General features: G+C 40.3%; 1 protein-coding gene across 4 annotated transcripts in view; it reads right to left on the reverse strand.

Annotated features, from left to right (window-relative positions):
• Positions 1-10,536, reverse strand: part of LOC109936133 (M-phase phosphoprotein 9-like) — a 77,621-nt gene that overhangs the window by 42,400 nt on the left and 24,685 nt on the right. For 3 of the 4 annotated variants that reach the window (XM_048611265.1, XM_048611267.1, XM_048611264.1), the window contains 5 exons: positions 8,120-8,207; positions 7,636-7,851; positions 7,398-7,445; positions 7,188-7,252; positions 4,438-4,542 (listed from right to left, as the gene is read on the reverse strand). In XM_048611265.1, the coding sequence (XP_048467222.1) occupies positions 4,438-4,542; positions 7,188-7,252; positions 7,398-7,445; positions 7,636-7,851; positions 8,120-8,207 (522 nt within the window). The remainder of the gene's footprint in view (positions 1-4,437; positions 4,543-7,187; positions 7,253-7,397; positions 7,446-7,635; positions 7,852-8,119; positions 8,208-10,536) is intronic. The other variant, XM_048611266.1, reaches the window with a different exon arrangement.

Here is a 10,536-nt window from a genome sequence, read left to right on the forward strand (position 1 = left end):
GGTTGCTTCAATACTTGAGGTGTCGCAATCAGTGAACACCCTGACTTCTGACCTTATGTAGGGAAGACCATTGATATAGCAGTTCAAGATGTTTGGCCTAGGATGTTACCGGGAGGAAATCAACAACACAACCAGTTTTTTTGTGCCAGGTACGAATCCTTTCTCCGAAACCATATTCTGGCTGCCTGCTGAAGCTGCTCAATATAATTTCTTCTTTACATGAGGAGATGATGGGTATGGTTAGCAATAACCAAGCAACTCAGGAACCCTTTGACATCTGCAGTGGGGACGAACAGTGTTGTGTTCTGGCGCCAAAATTACAGCACACTTTTTTCTTTACTGCTGTCATATATCTTCAGGCCATCTACAGACCAGAATGCATAGACAGCTGTTCACTGATGTTCACCTAAGACCCAAAACAAAAGTGCTCTAAGTCCTCATCATGGAGCTCCATGTCAACAATGCTAAACCATTATTCCATATCAAGGAACATTTGCAGCGATGATTGTCCTGGCCTAGCATATTGACACAAAAACAAAACTTTCCTCATCGCCGTTTAAATGGGCCACCCTTTATTATTAAATTATGACCCCTAGTTCTAAAAGAATCCCAAAACAGAAAACATCCTTTCCACATCCACCTGGTGAAGACTACTCGATTTTATATGTTTCAATTAAGTCACTTCTGAATTCCAAAGGATACAGGTCTAGCCTGTCTATTCTTTCTTCAGAAGGCAATCCACTCAACTCAGGTATTAGTCTAATAAACTTTCTCTGAACTGGTTTCAATGAATTAACATCTCTCCATAAGTACGGTGACCAGTACTGCGCACAGTACTCCAGATGCAGTTTCACCAATGCCCTACGTAACAGGGAGCATAACTTCCTTACTCTTGCACTGAATTCCCCTGGCAATAAAACATAACATTCTACTAGCTTTCCTGATTATTTGCTGGACCTACACACTATCCTTCAGCAATTCACATACTAGGACACCCAGATTTCTCTACAACCTCTCACTATTTAGGTACATTTGAAATGCTGGTCTTTATATCTGGAGGGCTGGAGTACAAAGATACACAGACATTATGCTGCAGTTATACAAAACCGTGGTTAGGCCGACTTGGAGTACTGTGAACAGATCTGGGCACCGTACTTCAGGAAAGATATTTTGAGGGAATACAATGTAGGTTTACAAGAATAATACCTGTACTTCAGGGGTTAAGGTATGTAGAGAAATTATATAAATTTGGCCTGTTTTCTCTAGAATTTAGAAGGTTAAGGGGGGACAGGGTAGATAAAGAAACTTCTTCCACTGGTTGGGGGATTCTGGAACTAGGTATCAAGAGTCTGAGAATTAGGGTCAGACTGTTCAGGACAGCTGTTAGGAAGAACTTCTACATACAGGGGCTGATAGATGTTAGGAACTCCCTTCCACAAATAGCAGTGGATGCTGAATCTGTTGTTAATTTTAAATGAGATAGATAATTTTTGTTAACAAAGGTATTAAGAAGTATGGGCCAAAGGCAGGTATATGGAGTTAGGCTACAAATCAGCCATTGTCTCATTGATTGGTGGAAGAGGCTCAAGGAGCTGAATGGGCTACTCTTGTTTCTGTTTTGCTATATCATGCTTCTTTTCTATTCTCTCCACCATAATGGACAATTTCATACATTTCCACATTGTACTCCCATTGCACACTCTTAACCTATCTACGTCCCTTTATAGGCTTCTTATGTCCTCTTCATAATTCACTTTTTTATCTGTCATTTATCATCAGAAAATCTAGCTACTATAGCTTTGGTCCCTTCATCCAAATCATTTAGATGCCTTTTTGTAACTTTACACATCAAGGTTCTGCAATCACCAGTAATAGCCCACACGTCACAAAAGCTGCAGCTGTTATGTCTATGTTGAGTAGAATGGTACAGAGTAACAGTAACCTGTGAGAACACCAAACTGCAAGTCTACCAAATCTCATTCTCTGTGCAATCCTCTAAGTGACAACACCTTGGCCAACATATGGTAGGCTGGAGAAAAGGCCAAACAAATGCAACTCCATTGTCACAAACTTGTCAAGCTAAGCCAAGATGTCAAGACAAAGGTCACCAACTGAGGAGGTCCTAGAGCACATCAATTCCGTTACCATACATTCACTGATATGTCATGCTTGTGTTGGTTAGGACGATAGCCATTGATCCATCAAACTTACACACATTGAACTGGATACTGGATCACAACCCCTAGGCAACCGTACTTCTGTTACAAGGACAGCAATAAATGTAATGCAAAGATGCCAGGCACTGACAAATGGGAGATAGCAAGAATTGCAGATGCTGGAGTCAGAGACAACACAGTGTGGAGCTGGAGGAACACAGGAGGCCAGGCAGCATCAGAGGACCTCCAACCTGGTCTACTGTGGTGTGGGTGTGGTGGGGTTAGCAAGGAGTGTGGAGCGGACAAGGGAGTTACGGAGTGAGTGGTCCCTACGAAAAGGGGGATAGGGGTGAGGACGGAAGTACCTCTTTGGTCGTGGGGTCGGATTGTAGGTGGTCGAAGTGGCAGAGAACGATACGCTGGATGTGGAGGTTGGTGGGGTGATATGCGTGGACCAGGAGAATTCTGTCTTTATTTTTGTTGGAGGGAAGGGTTTTGAGGGCAGAAGTGCAGGAAATGCAAGAGATGCAGTTGAGGGCATTTTTGATCACCAGAGGGGGAAGCTGCAGTCCTTGAAATAGGACGACATCTGGGATGCTCAGGAGTGAAATGCTCCATCTTGGGATCAGATGCGGCGGAGGTGGAGGAATTGGGAGTAGGGGATTGCATTCTTGTGGGACGGTGGGTGAGAGGAGGTGTAGACCAGGTAGCTATGGGAGTCGGTGGGCTTGAAATAGACGTCAGTGCTGAGGCGGTTACCAGAGATGGAGACATAGAGGTCCATGAAGGGAAGGGTGGTATCAGAGATGGTCCAGGTGAACTTGAGGTTGGGGTGAAAAGGTGTTTGTAAAGTTGATAAACTGTTCAAGCTCCTTGTGGGAGCATGAGGTAGCACCGATACAGTCATCAATGTAGCGGAGGAAGAGGTGAGGGATGGTGCTGCGTGGAGCAGAAAAGAGACTGTTCCACGTATCCTACGAAGTGCATAGCTCGGATCCATATGGTTGCCCATGGTCACCTCCTTAGTTTGTAGGGAGTGGCAAGAGTTAAAGGAGAAGTTGTTCAGAGTAAGGACAAGTTCTGTTAAGCGGATGAAGGTGTTGGTGGAGGGGGACTGGTTGGGCCTGAGGGAGTGGAAGAAGAAGCAGAGGGCTTTTAGGCCATCTGCGTGGGGGATACAAGTGTACAGGGATTGGATGATCGTAATGAAGATGAGGTTTTTGGGATCCAGGAAATTGGATGAATTGGACAGTGGTGTCCTGGATGTAGGTGGGGAGTTCCTGGACCTGGGGGCAAGAGACTGAGTCAAGGTAAGCGGACAGGAGTTCAGTGGGGCAGGAGCATGCAGAGACAATGGGTTGGCTGGGGCAGTCAGGTTTGTGGATTTTAGGAAGGAGATAGAAACAGGTGGTGCAGGGTTGGGGAATGATGACATTGGAGGCTGTGAGGTTATGACCCGACACAGCCTGTCCATCTTCTCTCCCACCTATCAGCTCCACCCATCCCTCTGACCAATCCCCACCACTTCTTACTGATATCCACCTATCATCATCTCACCTATCTTTCCCCAATCCCACACCCTCTTCTCTCAGTTTATTTCCCAGCTCCCATCCCCCTCCTCATTTCTGAAGAAGGGTCCTGAGCCAAAGTGTCAACTTTCCTGCTCCTCTGATGCTGCCTGGCCTGCCGAGTTCCTCCAGCTCCACACTGTGTTGTCACTGACAAATGGGAGATCTGTAACTGATGGCCATCACCTCTAGAGACTGACGATTTGGCACAGCATTGCAAGGAATGAGCAAAAATAAAAAGCATAGCTGGCCAGGAAGCAGGCTCAAAGGAACTAAAAAGTCAAATAAAAAGAATCACACGTCCTCTCAGTTCACAGTATTCTCTGGCAGCAAATGCATCAGATTGCAAGAGTGTGAATCTAATGCCACGCAAAGTGATGCTCAATTCAAAGAGTTTAACACTATAGAACAAACCAATGGCACCCATTTTCTACTATTAAAAAAGTAAAATACGTAGCTATACATAGCACATGCACAGCTTAAAAGGAAAGTTGCGCCCAGTTTTTGTTTAATTGGCTCAACTTGTCAATCAATCAGCACCCTATTCGGACGCAGTACAACTGTTGTTCCCTTTGAAATGTGACATTTTTGTGTCTGTTCCTTTATGTACACAATGTAAAGCTTCAAGAACATGTCTTTATTTTTCCCCTCTATATTTCTGTTAAAACAATTAGTGGAATGGGTTAGTGCCGCTTTACATAAAATGTTTTTACCTACTGCTTGATGTCCGTGAACAGCAGTGTGCACCAGATCGGACCTTCACATAGTTTCTTTCATGTTCCACTTGTCGAATTTGAGCTTCAAGTTTAGAAACAACCCTGAAATGCAAGGGTGAATGATGTCACGACTAGTAAGGTAAAATCACGAACTCAAAATGTAGCTTATATGTTAATATTCAAAAACAAAACAAACACAGCCTCAAATACTGAAGCAGTTCGGATAAAAATTCACAGACCCAAAACATTACATCTTTCTTTCTTTCTTTGATGCTGGCAGATCACCTGGATTTTTCCAGTATTTTCTGTTTCTATCTAAAAATTTAGATATTGAAATGAACAGGACTCTTAAATGACAGACTGACCATTAGAAGCTACTGCCAAAAAAGTAGGGAAAACTATTAATGTTGCCATCCCCAATGGGAACTGCTCAACTTTTGCACTCTCTCCTGATTCGCAACCAATTGTTTAACAATGTTGACTAAAACAAAATGTTGGCAGAAAATAGGAAATTAGAAATGCTGGAACACCAAAATTAATTTTGGACAGACTATTTGACAAAAAATAACAACAGCAAAAAATGAGAAACCAGGAGGATCAAGGAAGTACACATGCAAATCCAAAATTTATAGTTTCACTTATTTAAATTTTGAAGTACAGTATGTTTAAAGATTAGAAAATAATAAAGGTATAAAATAATAACAAGAAATTCTGCATTTTAAAATCACAGCATTCAAACTTAGTTCATAAACTATTCAAGTATGGAATCAGGCCGTACAGTTCAATGACTTGACTGCAGTTTCCTCCATGAACAGCCTTCCCTAACTTCACTCTTCTGCTCAGTTCCCATTCTCTTTAGTATTGTTATCTAATCAAAGTTCCATTCAAAACAATTCAGAATTCCAGTACCAGATCATGTCCAACAAATATACACATTTCATAGGTTCCAACCCTCCGGACTTTACTTTTAGTTCCGGTGAGTAGAGGAAACCTTACTCTGTATTTTAACCTCTTGTTGTCCCTGTCCCAGGAGTGTTTAATGGAGCCGGTGTCAAGAGGATTTTGCTTTCCGTTTACTTCTTGTTTAAAAAGAGTACAGCAGCCAGGTAACTTTTTATTATTTCAAGCCAGCTTGAAACATGCTCCAGAGATGGATCAAAGTCAGTGACTGTTAAATCCAACATCTTAGTTCAGGCCAGTCCCCACCACCTCCCTGGTGATCTGCTCCTGGAGATGTTTTGTCACCCAGAGAGAGTGACAAGCCTGTGGAATTCTCTACCATAGAAAAAGTGATGGAGGCCAAAATACTGAGCGTTTTCAAAGACTCGGATATAGCTCTTGAGCTAAAGAGATTAGACGGGTATGGGGAGGAGGCAGGGACAGGATTCTGAATTGGACAATCAGCCATAGTCATATTGAATGGTGTCAGAGGACAGAATGACCTACTCTTGCTCCTATTTTCTACGTTTTTATCAGTACTTAAGGCCAAGTCCTTTTCTCTCCAATTCTGCCACTTAATCAAAAAGGCAAGAAAAGATTTTCAGTTAGTTCTGCTGCTTAGGTCTTCTTTAATAGTTTGTTAATTACTGATTTAATGACCACTTTATTGTTTTGGAATTTGTATTTTTTCTCTTAAAACTCATGTACAATGTTGTGACAAACCTTATCTTTCTGAAATTTGCTTATTGATTTCCCCAACATCTCAACAGGGTAGCACAGTGACTCAGTGGTCAGCACTGCTGTCTCACATCTCCAGGGACCAGGGATCGATTTCACCCTCGGTCACCTGCCTGTGTGGCGTTTGCACATTCTCCCCATGTCTGCATGAGTTTTCTCATTGGCTGTGGGAAATGCAGGATTACAGTGAGAGTTGTTCAGACTCTGCGTTCACCACCTTTGAAGCAAGAGAATTCCAGAGGCTCAAGGCACTCCATCTCAAGAAAAGGTGACCACTTATTTTTAGACCTCTAGTTCTAGATTCTCCCACAAGAACAAGTATCATTTTCACATTTACCCTGTCAAGACCCCTCAGGATTTTGTACATTTCAATCAAGTCACCTCTTACTCTCCTAAACTCAATAGTACAAGCCTAGACTGTTCAACATTCCCTCTCAAGACAAAACACCTGCTCTGGGCATTAGTCTGAATGGCTTCTAATGCATTTAAATCCTTTCTTAAATAAGGAGACCGTGCACAGTATTCCAGAAGTGACCTCACCAATGCTCTGTAGAACTTAAGCATAACCTCCCTTACTTTTGTATTCGATTTGCTTCACAATATTGGCCAAAATTCTATTTTTTTTTTTTCATGATTACTTACTGTACCTGCATACTAAAAACTTTGGCAATAATGCACCATGTCACCCAGATCTCCACTCCTCAGAGTTCTACAATCTCTCACCAATTAGATAATACATTTCTTTTAAAAAGATTCCTGCCAAAATTGGCAATTCACATTTTATTACATTACACTCCATTTGCCACATCTTTGCCCACTCAATTAACCAGTTTGCAACCCTTTGTAACCTCCCAATATCCTCATCAGACCATGCTTTGGCCGCAAACCAAGGGACATCCGGGATGATGATGAATTCTATGACCTGATCTTAATTGAACATAAATTTCCAAATATCATTGCAGCCAAGTGTATATGCTCACCTTCAAAACTATATTGAAGAAAAACCCATATTATGTTTCTCAAGAAGTTTTACAGCATTATGTAACAAAATCAAGATCCGATTGTCTAACCTTTTCAACTCGGAGATTTGAGAATTTGCATCAATTAGTTTATCTTCTGTTGTACTCAAAGTTTCCTAGTTAAAAAGAAAAAGTATACAGACAATACAAAAATTGAGTCAACATTTATATGTTCCATGTCAGGATAATCAACTATGATTTATAGCAATAAACAATGACTTTTATGGCAGCCTGCAAAACTCTGAGTGAATGTGAAATTACCTTTACTTGTTCGTGTTCTTTTCCCAGTGACTCGTATTCTATAAGTAGCTGCAACAGAGAAGGGGAGACTAGCTTTTACATCTGAACCAAAACTTAAAACACTATACTTAGAAAGTTTATTTATGAAAGAATGACCATTCCTAGACAGAAAAAAGAAACAAGAGGAACCAACAAGTACAAATATTGGTTCCACTATTCTTTTAAGCCAACTTCATTTAAAAGAAAATTCAGAACTCACATTCTGTAATATTTTGTGTTCTTGTTTCATTCTGGCGTCTTTATTATCAGAATGTTTGTAAGCTTTTTCAAAGGCCTCTTCTAGATCTTTCAGCCTGCTATTGAGTTTGTTGACTATGTTATCCTTCTCCTTGTTGTCTTTTCGCATTTCATCAAGACGCTGTTGTAATGCATTAGCTGTGGCACTAACTGCATCATAGCGCACTGGCCAATCAATCTAACCAAAAAACACAAGAGTAATCTTGAATAGTAAGAAAAGGTTAAGTGAATAAATAAACAAACTATCAAGATATTGTTGTATTTAGTACAAATGTTATAAGTGCTTTAAATACTATCCAGCTTTTAACCATGTGCTACAGAATTATCTAACTAACTGCATAGTCTTCACTTAAAACCAAGGTCAGCATTCTCAAAATTTCTGACTGCAACACTTGCACCAATTTATACACAATCTTTCTTTCCATTATTCAAGGACTGCTACTCACCAACTGCATTTCCATTAAGTAGTTCTTGTTCTCCAAATCTCGAATTCGATTACCAGCTTCAGTTAAAGCTCTTTCCAGTTGTTCACATCTGAAAATTTAAAAATAAGCATTAGCAATAGCGTGAAAGCTTACACTAAGCTATTATCAATCATCCAATCTTAGAATGTTTACAACACGGAAGGCCAACGGTCCCATTGTATGTAAGCAGACTTTATGCAAAATAATTCAACCTGTCCAATCCCCACCTTTTCACAACAGGCCTGTAAGTTTCCTTTAGCTAATTATCCAAATCCTTTTTGAAATCCACGATTGAGTCTACCACCACCAAGTTCATGCAGTATATTCCAGATCCTCACCATATGCTGCACAACAATTTTTCTCCTTTGACTTTGATTCTCTGGTCAGTCATCTTAAATTTGCATCCACTGCCTCTCAACCATTCACCCACTGACGACAGTTTCCTTCCAAGTCAAAACTGCTCATGTTTTTGAGCACCTCTGAATATTCTCTTCCAGATGGAGATAGTCAACTTCTCCAATCGACCCACGTAACTGACGTTACTCATTCTTGGATCCACACAATCAACTTTTCTCTACACCCTCTCCAATGATTTTGCAACATTCCTAAAGCGTAGCGTGCTGAATAAGACACAATACTTGAGGCTGAATCAATGTTTTATAATGGTTCACATAACAGTGTTGTTTTTGTATTCTATTCTTCTACTGATAAAGCCCAGGATCCTATACACCTTATTAACTACTTGGTCAACCATCCCAGCAACCTTGAACAATCAGTGCACATATAACACCAAGTCCCTCTGTTCATGCAACCCTATAGAATTGCATCGTTTTATACTGCCTCTCCCTTTTTTTCCCTATCAAATCTCTTTGGTCATACCAAAATGAATGACTTCATACTTTCTAAATTCAACTTACATGATACAATTACAATGTGTCTGCCCATTCCTTCAGCCTATGTTTCGTGCCATCTACAAATTGGAAAATTGTGTCATGGAAACCTAAGCTTATTTGAAAAAAAATTCAGAATATTGGAGTCATCCCCAACTACACATGAACTGAATGACCTGCTAAGACATTTCAGAAGGCAGTTAAGAGTCAACTGTCAAATCACATTGCTACAGATCTATAGTCAAATATATAGGCAGTCCTGGTAAGGAAGACAGATTTCCTTTTCAAAAGGACATTAGTGAGCCAGATTTATTTTTATGACAATCAACAATGGTAACATAGTCACCATAAGATTAGAGATTTTTAATTTCAGATTTTTATTGAATTTAAGTTTCACCATTTGCCACAATGGGATTTGAATTTACGTCGCCAGCACAATAGCCTATTTCTATAGATAATAGACCAGTGACATCATTACTTTGCCTCCACCTCCCTTATCATTAAACTAGATCAGGAAAACAAATGGTCCTGGCACCAACCCACGGGCACAGTTGATCTTCATACAGTTCATAAACCACTTGCTACTACAATGTTTACTATCATTCAGGAATTTTAAATCCAAATTGCTACCATCTCTTTTATTCCACAGCTTCAACTTTGCCGGCAAGCTTGTTAGGTGGTACTTTATCAAATACTTTTTTGGAAGACAACATATACCACGTCAACCATATTAACCCTTCTTGTTAGTTCAAAGAGTCCAACAAGTTATTAAAACATAAATTTACCTTAAACAATTCAACCCCAACTTTCCTTAATTAATCCACATTTGTTCAAGTGACTTAATTTTGTCCTGTATTATCATTTCTAAAAGCGCTCCCACCACCAAGCTTAACTAACTGCCCTGCAGTTGCTGGGGTATTACTACATCCTGTTTTGAATAAAGGTGTAACACTTGCAATTTTCCAATCCTCTGGCACCACCCTAGTATCTATGCAAGAATGGAAGATTATGACCAGTGCCTCCACAATTTCTATCCTTACTTTCTTCCATACTTTTGAGACACCCAAGACCCCAGTGACTTGAAACAAAGCCTGCATATCCAATATTTCTCTTAAACAATTTTTAGACCACCCAATGTCTCAACTAGCTCTTCTCTGACAAAGATGTGAGCAGCAACTTCTCAAAACTACCCAATTGAGACCTCAGCCATGACCTCAAGTCCATGGATAAATCTCCTTTTTGGTTTGTAATTGGCCTCATTCCTCCTTTTACTCTATTTTTTATTATTAATATGCCAATCAACCTTTAGATTCCCTTTTGTTAGCTAGCATGTCTTCTTAACTCTGTTTTTCTCATCTATTTTTGTCATTTCCCCTCTGAATTTTCTGTTCAGCCTGCTTCTCACTCATGTTATCAACCCAACATCAGTGATATGCAGAGATAGTAGGAACTGCAGATGCTGGAGAATCTGAGATAACAAAGTGTAGAGCTGGATGAACACAGCAGGCC

Source organism: Rhincodon typus, chromosome 24 (assembly GCF_021869965.1).
Source record: "Rhincodon typus isolate 14 chromosome 24, sRhiTyp1.1, whole genome shotgun sequence".
In the NCBI taxonomy this organism is placed as follows: Eukaryota; Metazoa; Chordata; class Chondrichthyes; order Orectolobiformes; family Rhincodontidae; genus Rhincodon; species Rhincodon typus.